Source organism: Patella vulgata, chromosome 5 (assembly GCF_932274485.2).
Source record: "Patella vulgata chromosome 5, xgPatVulg1.2, whole genome shotgun sequence".
Taxonomy (NCBI): domain Eukaryota; kingdom Metazoa; phylum Mollusca; class Gastropoda; family Patellidae; genus Patella; species Patella vulgata.
The window spans coordinates 51,027,341-51,043,154 of NC_065883.2; the positions used below are offsets into that span (position 1 = coordinate 51,027,341).

General features: G+C 32.8%; 1 protein-coding gene across 4 annotated transcripts in view; it reads left to right on the plus strand.

Moving 5' to 3' along the window:
• LOC126821166 (UTP--glucose-1-phosphate uridylyltransferase) overlaps positions 1-15,814 on the plus strand; it is a 51,750-nt gene that overhangs the window by 17,921 nt on the left and 18,015 nt on the right. For 3 of the 4 annotated variants that reach the window (XM_050549548.1, XM_050549549.2, XM_050549547.2), the window contains exons 2-6: positions 8,469-8,603; positions 11,217-11,324; positions 12,587-12,769; positions 15,353-15,486; positions 15,653-15,721. In XM_050549548.1, the coding sequence (XP_050405505.1) occupies positions 8,469-8,603; positions 11,217-11,324; positions 12,587-12,769; positions 15,353-15,486; positions 15,653-15,721 (629 nt within the window). Of the gene's footprint in view, positions 1-8,239; positions 8,339-8,468; positions 8,604-11,216; positions 11,325-12,586; positions 12,770-15,352; positions 15,487-15,652; positions 15,722-15,814 lie in introns of those variants that run through there. The other variant, XM_050549546.2, reaches the window with a different exon arrangement.

The following is a 15,814-nucleotide window of genomic DNA, read 5'->3' on the forward strand; positions in this document are numbered from 1 at the left end:
TGCCTTGATGGAGTGTGAAGATGGGCATTTTCTGCTTAGGGTAAGTAGAGATAAGCAATTTGATTGGTTGATGCTTTGGGACACGATAACTTTAGTTCTAATTAAGTGAGAGTGATGAAACTTGGTGTACAGTTTCATTACATCAATACCTTGACTAAGTTCGATATTGAGCATTTTCTGCTCAGGGTAAGCAGAGCGATAAGCAATTTGATTGGCCGAGACTTTGGAACACAATAACTCTCCTTCTAATTGAGCTAGAATGTTCAAACTTGGTATGGGTGTTTATGAGGTCAATGCCTTGAGAGAGTGGGAAGATGAGCATTTTCTGCTTATGGTTAGTAGAGATAAGCAATTTGATTGGTTGATGCTTTGGGACACGATAACTTTAGTTCTTATTAAGTGAGAGTGATGAAACTAGGTGTATAGTTTCATTACATCAATACCTTGACTAAGTTCGATGATGAGAATTGTCTGATTAGGCTAAGGAGCAATAATAAGCATTTTGATTGGTCAAGACATTGGAACATAACAACTTTGCTTCTAATTGAGGTAGAATGGTTAAACTTGATGTAGATGTTCGTCTTGACTGAGTTCAATGATTAACATATCGAGCTAAAGCTAAGCAGAGATAAGCAATTTTTTTGGTTGATGCTTTGGGACAAGATAACTTTGATTCTATCTGATAGAGAGTGATGAAACTTAGTGTATAGTTGATAATCAGTTTGATTGCTTGATACTTTTGAAAAAATTAGACATGCGATTAATTAATATGTGTCATCTATTTATTTGGGGATTTCGGCGGGGGACATCAGCCTCACTGTTGGCTTGTTTAGCCTTTATACATCACCATTAGGTGATATTGTCAGAAAATATGGTCTAAGGTTTTATTTGTATGCCAATGATACTCATTTATATATTTCATTTACACCTAATTGTCCATCTTCTTTCATTTATCAAAATTGCAACTTGAGAACTGTATTAGTGAAATTAGAAAATGGACGTCAAAGAACTTTCTCAAATTGAATGATGATAAAACCAAATAATTGTTATTAGGCATCAGTTAAGTAAATTTGCACATGATAACCCCCCTGTTCTAATTGGTAACTTTTGTGACATATTTTCATCTTATACTACCTGTAATATTGGCGCAATCTTTGATAGTTTTATGCTTATGGGAGCTCAAGTAAATAATATTTGTAAATTGTGCTATTTTAATATCAGAAATATAGATAAAATACATAAATTTGTAACTCTTGTTAATTCTCTGGTCACTTCTCAATTAGATAACTTTAATTCACTTTTAGTTGGTTTATCTTTAAAACTTACAGATAAATTACGAAAAGGACAGAATACAGCTGCAGCAAGATTTGTAACTTTAACTAAGAAATGCGACCACATAACTCCTGTTTTATATAATTTACACTGGTTACCTGTTAAATATCGAATTGATGTTATTTTTACTTTTACATGTTTAAATAATTTAGCTCCTGTTTAGCTCTCAGATCTTTTAAAACTTTATACACCTGGCCAAACATTACGTACATCAGATAAACTACTTTTAAAGCCCAAAACTGTTTAACTAGTATCTTATGGTCAGTGCTCTTTCAGTTATCAAGCACCTGTTTTATGGAATAATCTACCATTGAGTTTAAAGATACATTATATGTAAGATTTAGATAAAGAGCTGACCATTCTTGCTATAATAGCTCAAAAATAGTTTATGTAAAATGAATATATTGAAAATTTCATTCAAATTACTTCATTCAGAGCCAAGTTATCATTGTTTGTAGTTTTGACAAGATGTGTGCATTGTGGTAACCAGGGCACTGGTATATTCAAGACTTAGCCTTGCTTTCCCATTTTTATACGGCCACATTGCAATATGGTTGTGATTGTCGTCGCCCCCGTCCGACATCCACAATTGCTTGTGGACACTCTAGAAGCTAAAGTTAATATCCGATTGACTTTAAATTTAAACACAGTGTTTAAGGTCGTGAGACAAAGAAACCCAGTGATAATTACTACCAGAGTTATGGCCCTTGATCACTTTGAAAAATCTTGTGGATGCTCTTTAGATTGATACACAGAGTTTAAGGTCTTGAGATGAACAAGTATTGATTTTCAATGAATTTGATAACTTGAACATCTAAATCCATGATATTAAATGTTTCGTATACTTAACATTAGCATGGGGCAGAACCAAAAGCCAAACAAATTCTAATGATTCTCTGATAATTACTTAATGAGTTGTTACTCTTAATCACATTTTAGTGTATTATAAACAGGCCCGGCGTAGTTGGGGGGCTAAAGCACCCCCAATAATTTGGCCGCAAGTACTCTTTTCTCCAGGTTATTGCGGCCCCCGGGACCCACGCCTATAAGGACCTAGGATGGAAGCCCCCCCCAATCAAGAATTGCTTCCGCTGGCCCTGATAAATGTTTCATTACCAACAATAGAAAAAATATGCGACAACTCTTGTTGACAGCTCAGACGACTTAACTACAGCGGGTGTATGTTTCGTTGCCTGGCAAATTGTCTTTAAATTAAATTTTTAAATGGTGAACCTTTCTAATCTTGGTAAAATCTTGAGTATCCGATGCCATCGAGAGTTGATTATGGTCTTGTTTTGTTCATAAATGTCTAATTAATGGTTGATATAACATTTCAGCCCTAATGGGCAGATTTTAGCTCTTGCATAATGTATGTTTAAGATGTTGTACATCTCTATCTTCTTTTAAAAAAACGACTTAAAACACATTTATTTAATCAGGCTTTTAACTGACTCTGTATACAATTGTTAACATGTCCATAATCTTGTTGTTTATTTATGATTACATTGTCACTGTAAAGTGCCCCTGAAAATGTTATATGAAAGGGTGCATTATAATAATAATAATATTAATAATAACTAGATCTGCCAGGCAGATATAAAAGCTTTCATATTCATGGTCACTTCCTGTCACATGCCATGGGTTATATAAAGAATCTCAAGAAGAAAAAATAATCATTAAAATCGGTCAAAAACTTGTGAAGTTATAAGCCCCCCCAAAAATTAGGTAACTTTAAATGGAATTTATATTTTTGGAATAAACTTGAATTAAGCTATTCAAATATGTAGGTCAAATTTGGAAATTTTGAAAATTAAGGAACTAAATTGTCCTATGGCATGATAAAAGTCAAAGGCAAAATTCGACATTTTGAAATTGCAAATACCAAAAATTTGACGCTGATGTCAGTTATCTCGGCCTAATGTATCTCGTGATTTTTCATATTGAATTCAAAATGATGACCATCAGTTGACCGAAATCAACATTCTGCTCTGAATGTTTTTTAGGCATTCCTTCAAGGATTCAGAAAACGTAACTCCCATGTCTGTAAGTAAAATATTGCAAAAGGCTTGGGGATTTTTCACGTTTCAAGATGGTGGTACTTCCGGTTTGATCGATAGATTTCATATTTTGTGTACGCATCAGTAATTTCTTAGCTAGTACAGAAAAACAAATTTCAAGGCAATCTCACCTATATTTTGTCAATTTTTTTTTTGTTGAAAACTTTGATCCTTAATTTCTCCAAGTGGAGATAAGAAGAAGGTGAGGTTAGAAAATTTGCAAATATCAATGATGCAGATGTTTAGATGAAAATAATTCCACCAACACTTCGTTTTGTTTTATTGTTTGAATGTTTACTCCTCCTCATCTTGGTACAAAGAAATTTCTTTATTTATATTATTATATTATATGATGTGCATTCAGTATAATGCTCAGATTGTTATTATTTGACTCTTAGATCAACTTACAAAATATTTTGAAAGATTTTGAAATGACTAGAAAATATGAAACCAGTTATTCTTACCATCAGCTACACACACCATTTTCAGCAAACTGATAATTGCTCTGATAACGCAGAGTTATTATATGAGACCGTAAGAGAGTATCAGTTCGAAACTGGCTGTTTATAAAAAGAACGGACGGCCACAAAATCAGGCAAAGTATGCAAAGTAAGTCAGTTGGATATCTTTTGCTTACATTTTACATAATAGTTGTAGTTTATTCCGGTATAAGAAAACTAAAGTGATGCTATTATTTTTGTCCATCGCCCTTCAAAGAAAGAAGGTGACTATAAAATGGGTTCAACAGTCTGTCTGTCCATCTCACTTTTGGGGACACACTAACCCTGCTTATAATCGTGGTAGAATATGTTCATTAGGTGAATGTCTTGACTGTGTTCGATAATAAGCTGTTCATGTTAAGCTGAGATTGACAGAGACTTTGGAACGCAATAACTTTGATTTTAATTGACTGAGAGTGATAAAACTTGGGTAACAGTTTCATTACATCAATGACTTTAATAATTTGATGATGATCAATTTCTGCTTAGGCTAAGCAGATATAACAAGTTTGGTTCATTGCTTTGATTAAAATCTAACCGAGTAATGAGACTTTTGTATAGTTTCATCAAATCAATTTCTTGTATTTTTACAAAAAAAGTAACTGTAACAAATCGCAATACTTCATTGTCTTCAAACTCGATTTTTGTGGCTTAATGGTTGTTCCGTTTTAGGCCTACTTATTTGATGAATTTTGTAGGTCGTGGACAGACCTAACATATATGTATAACATTTTTTGACCCAAGAAATGTTTATTCATACCAGTATAATATTACAAAGACTGCAAAATCATGTGAATTACAATACTACAGTCTACACCACATAGGTTACAAATACCAATTACGTTTCTGTTATAAAACTTAAAACACGATCTTTATCAATCAAATATTGTTCTTATATTTATCTTTCATCGCCATAAAAGATATTGCAAATCATATAGTCTATTCAGGGTTACATGTACATGAGTTTTATGTATTTCAGGCATGACTTGCACAATTTTAAGCTCATTATCAAAGATGTAATATATTTCAGTGGTTCTCGCTTTAAGTAGTGATGTCTTGTATAAGGAAGTGTATCTTAATAAAAAAAAAACACCCCATACCACTTCCCATTTCAGGAGTTCATATAGCTGTCCTGTTTTTGTTGTATTTTTGTAATAAATATAATATCTTGCGGGCTTGAAATGGAAAATGTTTTTTAAAGATAACATTAAGTAGAGATTAAGTATTATGCCTAAAGTCTATTAATTCATATCTATAGGGAGATAATCAAATTTAGGGGCAAATTACACGTCTGAGACCGCTTATCAGTCAATAAGTAGGCCTACAGACAGGGAAAAACAAGAATTTTATACCAAGTTCCTTTCGCTTAAATTTTTCACCAATCCATTTGGCCAACAAATTTTTGTTTGCCCGCCATCAAGGAGCATTTTATAAATTCATAATTATATAGATTGGCATTAGCAAAATGGCCACATGATCACCTCCCATTGGCAAGCTAATCTGATTAAATATGCTGTTGTCAATATGAAAGTATAATATGCTTTGGAGAATAAATTACCAATACTAGGAGAAGTAGATCTGGCTCCCTGCAGATAACCATACGGGGCGATTGAAAGAAATAAAGTGTTGGGTTACCATTACCCCAACCCTGATGGGTGAGCACGGAGATTGTCTTATGTATTGCTTTATTTGTTTGAAACAATTCAGTTATGGGTTTGATCAAACTGTTGCCCTGCTAAATGCAACAGAATTATTTTAAAGAAATATCATTTGTTTCCAGAAATGATTTATTTTTGCCGATTGAATGTTAAACACCACTTTCTTGAAGATTTGACAATAGTTTCTACAAATCAGTTATTTGCAATATGTAAAAAATTTTGAAAAAAACCCCCAACCAACATTGCAATTATCCAGTATATTGTGTTGCCATTGAAGGGATATTGCCAAACATGGTGACCTTGAGATAATGTCAATATTGTCCGATAGTACAATGAAATAATAACCATGACATGAAGTAATATAAGAAGGTGTTAACCTACGTGTTTATCAATATAATGACCTTCAAACCGCTTAAAATACATATTAAACTGTCATGCATATAAATTTCAATATTTTCTCATCTACATTTTAAAATTTTAAAGATGCATTATTAAGATGAAGGTAAAGAGCTGACAGTTCTCACTATAATAGTTAAACAAAAATAGATACTAAAAAGGGAATATGTTGAAAACTTCAGTTTCAGTCAAATTACTTCATTCTGAGTGGAGTTATCGTTGTTTGCAGAACAGAGTAGTTTCGATTGTCATTGCTACCGCTGTTACAATAATAAACAAAGTCTCAATTATCCATTTTTATACGCCCACATGGAAATGGCTTTTGTATAATTTTCTTGGGATATCCGGATTGTTTAAGATAGGATTCAAAGTTTCTTAGGGTTGATTTGGTCCAGCAATCTTTGCTACAAATCATTCCTATGATGTCATAACTTCGTATGATATCATAACTGGCTTCCAGTCATTTTGTATTTAGTTCTTCATCCCTTAAGAAGTTAGTATTTTTACTGACGAAACATTGGATAAAACGATGGTTTTTTGATATTGTATTTCTATTAATTATTGTATATCAATTATCAACTTATCTGAATATCAAATGCATCATTTTGACTTAGTCAAAATTGATCCCATCAAACCGTCTGTAATTGGTTTGTGTTACCTGTTTCTATTGATTGAAAGTTTCTCACATGTAAAAGTGGACGTACATTGCACTTGCAGTCTCCCCCGTCTGTCCGTCGGTCCATCCGTAGTCCCCAATTTCTTTTGAACACTCTAACACCAAAAGTTATCAACTGATTGTTTTAAAATTCATATTTGTTGTTTACATTAGTTAGATGAAGAAGCCTATTTAATTTCGATAATTTCCGATAATTACATCTAGAGTTGTTGCCTTTGTGAACGCTTTAATGACAAAACTTATCATCCGATCTTTGTGAAATTTATATGCATTATTTGAATTAATGAAACGAAGAAGCCTATTGAATTTCAGCAATTGCCCTTAATTACTTCTAGAGTTATGGCCCTTGTTTCTCTTTGTTGCACCTTGTGAACACTCTAACATCAAAAGTTATCTGCTGATCTGTATGAAATTTATATGTGTCATTTAAATTAGCAAAAAAAAAGAATCCTATTGAATTTCAGCAATTTCTGTTTACTATGTCTAGAGTTATGGCCCTTGTTTCACTTTGTTCAACCTTGTGAACACTTTAACACCAAAAGTTATCATCTGATCTGTATGAAATTTATATGCATCATTTAGATTAGTGAAACTACAAAGCCTATTAAATTTTAGCAATTTACAATAATTACTTCTAGAGGTGTGGCCCTTGATTCACTTTGTTCAACGTTGTTGTTAATGGTCGATTAATGAAAGTTATCATCAGATATGTATGAAATTTATATGCATCATTTAAATCTATTGAATTTTAGCAATTTCTAGAGTTATGGCCCTTGTTTTACTTTGTGAACCTTGTGAATGTTCGAATGACAAAAGTCATCATGCAATTTATATGCATTATTTAAATTAGTAAAACGAAAAAGCCTGTCAAATTTCAGAATTTTCTGTAAATTACTTCCAGAGTTAAGGCCCTTGTTTCAGTTTGTAGAACCTTGTGAACCCTCAAACGACAAAAATTATAATCTGATCTGTATGAAATTGTCTTGTAAATGCCTCCAATTACCTACAATTTAGCTGCTGTGGGTATATGTTTTGTTGCTTGGCAACCTATCTTTATTGCATGGGAGCGGGCTACATATAATTTACCAACTACCCCAAGAACAAATTTCCAAATTTTTGACTTTGAAATAGAAAAGTTGCCTAATTTGAGTCCTATTGTAATTTTATATTCTTGAGGAACATAGCTGGTGAATATATACCCTCACTCTCATGCAATAAAAATGTTTGTGAAAAATATTCCTGACTTTATAATATATTTTTCTTGGAATAAATTATGGTGTAGTAATAATACCGAATTTTGTGGCAACAAAACAAAATGCACAAAAATTTAATGACATAAGAAGAGAGTACCTGTAACAATGTTATGTCCTATTTGTTATACTAAGAGCTCAATTAAATTAAATGTTACCTTAACTCAGTTTTTATCTTTCAAGTATTTTTGGTAGTTACAACTAAGCAATGAGTAAATTTACATAAAACTTGTCACCATAGATAGCATGTGGTTTTATATGAATGAAAAGGTTGGCATTATATATATATATATATATATATATATATATATATATATATATTACCATACATGTTGTTTAATTATATCAGTGTTAGCGCTAACAACACACCTTTGTTGCACCCGTTATTTTAATTGTCAATCTTTTTACTATGGATGTAACAAGTTATTTATATGCTAAAAACCATCTATTTATGCATAATGACAGCTTGGTGAGATACTGTTTTGAATGTAGAGATAAAATCACTCAGTTTCCTCATTAACTGACAGTAAATTTACATATTAATTTCATAAAAAAAATCTTTTTGATTAGAAATAATTTAACATTTTTATTTTTTTCAGACGGCTTTTGTGAAAGGTCACAGGAGAACACCAAGTGAAGATGAATTCAAAGATTTAATACGCAGAGATGCACAAGGCGCCATGAATAAAGAATTAATGAAATTATTACAGACAGCACAACCTGGACAACAGAATGTAAGCCAGCTATTCTTTTAACTTTGATTTAGCCCCTCCTCTCTCCAATCACGCAGGAACCATGTTCTATACAGAATCACTTCCAGACTATTGGCATAAAACCAAATCTAAAAGAATCTGTAACTTCCTGAATTATGGCCCCTGATTGTACGAAAAATCGTGTTTTTAGCTTGTGGACCCTATAGAGGTCATAATTTTTATCTGATTTAAAAAAAACGTATAATTATATCACCATTATACCATAAGGATGACTGAGTTAGAATTTCGTGAAAATCGGCCCAAAATTGAGAGACAAAATGGCCGGCGTTCGTTCTCAAATAGCTTAAAAATATGGTATATCAAGGTTGTGGACCCTATAGAGGTCACAATTTTTATCCGATTTTGTTGAAACTTGAAATGTAAGTTTATAACCCAAAGATTTCGGTTCCTTTCGATATTTGTGCATATCGAATTGTTATTTCCTGAATTATGGCCCTTGATTGTAGGAAAAATCACTTTCTTTTTAGCTTGTTCTCTATCCATCTCTCGAAAATGTGGGTGTATTCTGCCTGGCAGCCGCTGGTATATACCCACATAGACATGTGGTATATTGCAGTCACCCTATGCGTCAGTCTGTTTGTAGTCTACAATTTCTAAATATTTGTAATGAAAAGGGGATGATTTTCATTTCTGAAGGTCACAGGATTCTTTGTAAAACTTTTAAGAAACTTTGTAAACATAGCCACCATATGCATTTACTGTGTTCCTTGTTCGGTTTTTATATTTTATCTTGTAAAATGTTGGGTTTTTTATACGCCCACATAGAAATGTGGACGTATATTGCCGTCGCCCCTGTCAGTCCATCGGTCCGTCCGTCCATCGTCCACAATTTCTTGTGAACGCTCTAACGCCAAAAGTTATCATTCAGTTGTTGTTTGCATTAGTGAGATGAAGAAGCCTATTAAATTTCAATAATTTCCATTTATTACGTCTAGAGTTATGGCCCTTGTTTCACTTTGTTGAACCTTGTGAACGCTCTAATGCCAAAAGTTAACATCTGATCTTTGTGAATTTATATGCAATATTTAGATTAGGGATGTATGAAATTTGCATACGTCATTTAAATTAGTAAAGAGAAGAATCCTATTGAATTTCAGCAATTTCCGTTTATTTCTTCTAGAGTTATGGCCCGTGTTCCACTTTGTTCAACCTTGTTAATGCTCGATTGATGAAAGTTATCATCCAATATGTATGAAATTTAAATTTGTGAAACAGAGGTCTATTGAATTTCAGCAATTTTCGTCAATACTTTTTAGAGTTATGGCGGTTGTGAACCTTGTGACAAAAGTGATCATCTAATCTTTATGAAATTTGTATGCATTATTTAAATTTGTGAAACAGAGGTCTATTGAATTTCAGCAATTTCCGTCAATAATTTCTAGAGTTATGGCGGTTGTGAACCTTGTGACAAAAGTGATCATCTAAACTGTATGAAATTTATATGCATTATTTAAATTAGTAAAACAAAAAAGCCTGTCAGATTTCAACAATTTCTGTAGATTACTTCCAGAGTTGAGACTCTTGTTTCAGTTTGTAGAACCTTGTGAACCCTTAAACGCCAAAAATTATAATCTGATCTGTATGGAACTATCTTGTAAAGGCCCCCAATTACCTACAAAGGAATAAATATGTGACAACCCTTGTCGACCGCTCAGACGATTTAGCTGCTGTGGGCGTATGTTTCGTTGCCTGGCAACCTATCTTTTCTTTCTGCAAAATATAAAACTTTGTTGAGAATGATGAAACTGATTAAGAATTGATGCATTATTTAATTGTTTATACCATTTCATTTTAAATCTCTGTTTTGGTTATGGGGATGATAAACAATTTCTTCTTATTATTTATGGTGTATTTACTTGTGAATATGCCAGTGATATTACAGAGTATAAAGATTTTGTTTTTTATATACATAAGATTCACAATGTGACAACCTTTATGTTTCCTTGTCTTTGAGACCTTGAGACCAGTGGTTCTCAACCTTTTCTTGCCAACGGCACACCTTGGAACACATGAAAAAACAGCGGCACACCTGACTAAATAATATATGAAAAATATTTGAATTTTGCAAAATAAAAACATGGCAAGTCATAGACGCCATACAACCATAGACATACTAGTCATATACACATCTAGAATGATTCAAACTTAATAAAGAAAAACACACAGTTATGAACTTACCAGTAGACACCAGTGAATACTTAATTGGAATCACATGTTTTTTTGCATTTTCTTTGTGTGTCGTTCAAAGTTTCACGGCACACTGGTTGAGAATCACTGCCTTGAGACCATTGATAATCATAATCACTAGATTTGTATTGCTTGTTTACCTTCCACATCAAATAGCAACTTTTAATTGGAACTAATCAAAAGAATTTGAAAAGTACTGTATTTTACTTCCTGTGTAGTAAACTGAACTTTGGGACTATGTCAGTTAGGTTTTATTTTGGGTTTTACAAAATGAACTTGATTGTGCATATATTACAAGTCATTTTGATAATATTTGCCAGTGGTTACTATTGACAATTTAATTGAGGGATTAACCTTGTTAAACTGCAACTATTATTATATTTCCAGCAAATAAGAAAAGAATTTGACAGTTTTGAGGCATTATTTTCTCGTTTTTTAAGAGAGACAGGTCCATCTGTAGTATGGGAAAAGATCAAACTATTACAAGATGATGCTGTGAGTATACATATCATTTATTTTAAAATAAAACTGAGATTATTATGATTGTCATATAGACAAACCCACCTAGTGAACCATATGTACTGACGTTGTATATCAATGTCAAATCCAGACATACATTTTTATGTGGGCGCAAATTTTTAATACATTTTATGCAAATAAAATTGATGTATGTTAAATTTCATTTAATATTTTCTTTTATATCTATGGAAAATAAATTAGGAAAAATAAGAATATACTATATCAGCCACACAAAAGTGCCACTTATAATGTTTTCTAAAACCTTTTGATGGGTCCCTTTTTTATACGCCAACATTTTCATGTGAACGTATATTGTCGTCGCCCCTGTCCATCCGGACATCCGTCCGTCCGTCCACAATTGTTTGTGGACACTCTACAGGTCACAATTTTTGTCCGATTTCAACGAAACTTGAAATATAGGTTTATCTCCCTAAGGTCTCGGTTCTTTTCGATATTGGCATGTATCGGACCTTAACTTCATGGATTATGGCCCCTGATTATATGAAAAATCGCATTTTTAGCTTGTGGACCCTATAGAGGTCACAATTTTTTATACGCCCACATTTTCATGTGGACATATATTGTCGTCACCCCTGTTTGTCTCGGTTCCTTTTGATATTGGCATGTATCGGACCATAACTTTATGGATTAAGGCCCCTGATTATACGAAAAATCGCGTTTTTAGCTTGTGGACACTCTAGAGGTCACAATTTTGATCTGATTTTGATGAAACTTGAAATGCATGATTATAACCCAAAGATCTTGGTTCCTTTCGATATTTGCGCATATTGAGCCATAACTTTCTGGATTATTGCCCCTGATTGTACAAAAAATCGCGTTTGTTTTTAGCTTGTTCTCTATCCATCTCTTGCAAAATGTGGGCGTATCCTGCTTGGCAGCCGCTGGTAATTAATTGAGAGTGATGAAACTTGGTGTATACCAGTAGTTTCATTACATCAATACCTTGACTAAGTTCGATCGACGTTGCACTAAGACGGATACATCGCCATCTGATCATCATTTACAAAACAATATTAATTGAAGTATTCAGCGCGATGACGACTAAAATGCATTTAGAGGTGTCACACGACGAAGCATGTGACAGAGATATTTGTCGCCAAACTAAGTTGTCGCATAGTGTGTGCTAGGCTTTAAAATAAAAAAGATTGTGGGGGAAGTTCTGATCTTTGAAGAAATCTGTATGTGTTACAGAAATCCTTTTTTTTTTTTTACCCTAGACTAAACGCTATGGTGCTTTACCCAGTCCAGAGACAGCTAAAACCAAAGAATTATTGGATCAGCTGGTTGTTGTTAAATTAAATGGTGGTCTAGGTACCAGTATGGGTTGTACAGGACCAAAAAGTGCTATTAGTGTTCGTAATGAATTAACCTTTTTGGATATGACAGTACAACAAATTGAGGTAAGATAGTGTGCCTTTATATGGATATTCAACTTTTTATTAAATATTCATATTGTTTTGGGTTTTTTTTGAGGGGGGTGGGGTGGATTTTCTATTTTTATACGCCCACATGGTCCGTCGTCCACAATTTCTTGTGAACGATTTAACGCCAAAAGTTATCTTAAAATTAAAATTGATATATGTTGTTGTCCCCCGCCTTTCAAAGAAAGCAGGGGACTATTAAAATGGGTTCGTCCCTCTGTCCGTCTGTCTGTCTGTCTGTCCGTCTGTCACACTTTTTGGGACACAATAACTTGAATAACTCTCTTTCTAATTGAGCTACAATGTTCAAACTTGGTGTAGGTGTTTATTAGGTCAATGCCTTGATGGAGTTCGAAGATGAGCATTTTCGGCTTTGGGTAAGCAGAGATAAACAATTTGATTGGTTGATATACATTTACATGAGACACAATAACTTTAATTAAGTGAGTGTGAGGACACTTGGAGTATGCTTTATTACATCAATACCTTGACTATGTTCGATTATGAATATTTTCTGCTGAGGGTAAGCAGAGTGATAAGCAATTTGATTGGTCGAGACTTTGGAACACAATAACTCTCCTTCTAATTGAGGTAGAATGTTTAAACTTGGTGTAGGCGTTCAATAGGTGAATGCCTTGGTGGAGTTCTATGATGAAGATTGTCTGCTTACGGTAAGCAGAAATAAGCAATCTGATTGGTTGATGCTTTGAGGCACGATAACTTTGGTTATAATGAAGTGAGAGTGATGGAACTTTGAATATAGATTCATTATATCATTACCTTGACTAATTTCGATGGTGAGAATTTTCTGCTTAGGCTAATGAGCGATAAGCAATTTTTAATCGTCAAGACTTTGGAATATAACAACTCTGCTTTTAATTGGGGTAGAATGTTTAGACTTGATGTAGATGTTCATTAGGTGAATGTCTTGACTGAGTTCAATGATTAACATTTTGAGCTGAAGCTAAGCAGAGCTGATCAATTTCATTGGTCGATGCTCTAGGACATGATAATCTTGATTCTATCTGACAGAGAGTGATGAAACTTAGTGTATAGTTTGATTGCTCGATACTTTTGAAAAAAATAAATGTGCGATTAATTAATGTGTCATCTATTTATTTTGTGATTTCGGCGGGGGACATCAGCTTCATTGTTGGCTTGTTTAAATAATGCATATAAATTTCACAAAGATTGGATAACTTTCGGCGTTGGAGCATTCACAAGGTTCAATAAAGTGAAAGAAGTCATAATTCTAGACGTAATAAACAGAAAGCGCTGAAATTCAATAGGATTCTTATTAAATGGCACATATAAATTTCATATGCTTCTTCATGTGTTTTATAAAAGCTGATTAATGATGACTTATTGCCCCTTTAAATATGTATTGAATAATTTTGAAGATAAATTCATGTGGTTTTAACTATTGTAGAGATTATTTGATTTATTCTCTTGAGTTGTCCACTTGTGACCTTGATAGTTTATATACCTTAATGCAAAAAATATACCACTGTATCCATGTTTACATTTCGTATTAAGATAACATTTGACCTATCTCAAGGTGTCTTTCATGTACTATTCAAATAAACTTATAGTACTTAGACTTTACACACACACTGCACCTATCACAGTAAAGGGAATGCTCAAACCTTGAAGAAAAAAAAATGTGTACAATAAAAATATCACATCCTCAAAAACTGAACTAAAAGATTTTTTACTTCTTAAACTTATTTACTATATTCTTTCTTATAAGGGTTATTCAAAAGGATGTATAATTCATACATACTATTACTTCCATTAATAAATGCGTCAAAGGGATGCACATTAAAATATGTGATCAAAATGGTTGGGGGATTGATTTTGACATATGTACATGTGTCTAATAATGAAAGAGAACTTAAAACTTTGAACAAGAAAATAAATGTTATTAAATTAAAAGTTCCCATGACTTGGATAATTATCAGGAAACTATTTATATCCTAGTGATGGATTGTCAGTTCTGTCTCAAACTTTGAATGACAATCTAACTTGAACACACCCAATATAACCGTATTGTGGCTTATAGTCAAATTATAGAGAATTGAAAATGATTATTTTAATGAAATTGGCAATTAAAGATGAGTTCATGGTAAAAGATTCATGGTAAAAGATACAATTATAATTTGTAAATGTGAATTTGTTTTCTTAAAATCTCAGCGTGGCAAAAAGCTAAAGAACATTTTCTTTATTTCAATTTAACAAAAAAAAAAAAAGGACTAGAAAGCTTTCTGTACATAGATGATTAATTCTAAAACTTAGGTCAGATGCTACCCTGACCTCAATGTTCACATATAGAAACAAGTTACTCTTCTGTAGCTGGCTGACGTTCTAAGACAGAACATGATAAAGTCATAAAGTCAATCAAAAACATTGTGAACTTTAGAATAGGATCAATCAATTTTCCCCAAATATGCTCTTTGTTAAGACTGTTTAAAATGTGTATGGGTAATTGAAAGTTTGTATAATTAATGTTTGTCTTTTATTTTGGAATATTGTATTTTAAATATATTATTTGCTCTATTACAGCATTTAAACAAGACATATGGAACAGATGTACCATTAGTATTAATGAATTCCTTCAATACAGATGATGATACACAAAAAATCCTTAGAAAATATGGACAAGTCAAAGTCAACATATTCACATTCAATCAAAGCAGGTATGTCTCTATATTAAAATAACAGATATTTTAGTGAAATATTACCATAAATTCTACCATATGCTGCTTGTTGTACTAAATGTGTATATCTAACGTTCAATATTTGTAGGCATGATATATACAAATTTGAATATATATACATAGTGACTTACACAATTTATTTCAGATATCCAAGATTAAATAGAGACTCTTTACTTCCCATTTGTACGAATTTCGGACCTGAAAGTGAAGCGGGGTAAGTTAGAAATGATTAATGAAATGAAATGTGGTTTAATGTCCTACTGTTCTGCTCCGACTGGGCTAATGAAAACGGGCATACACCATACAG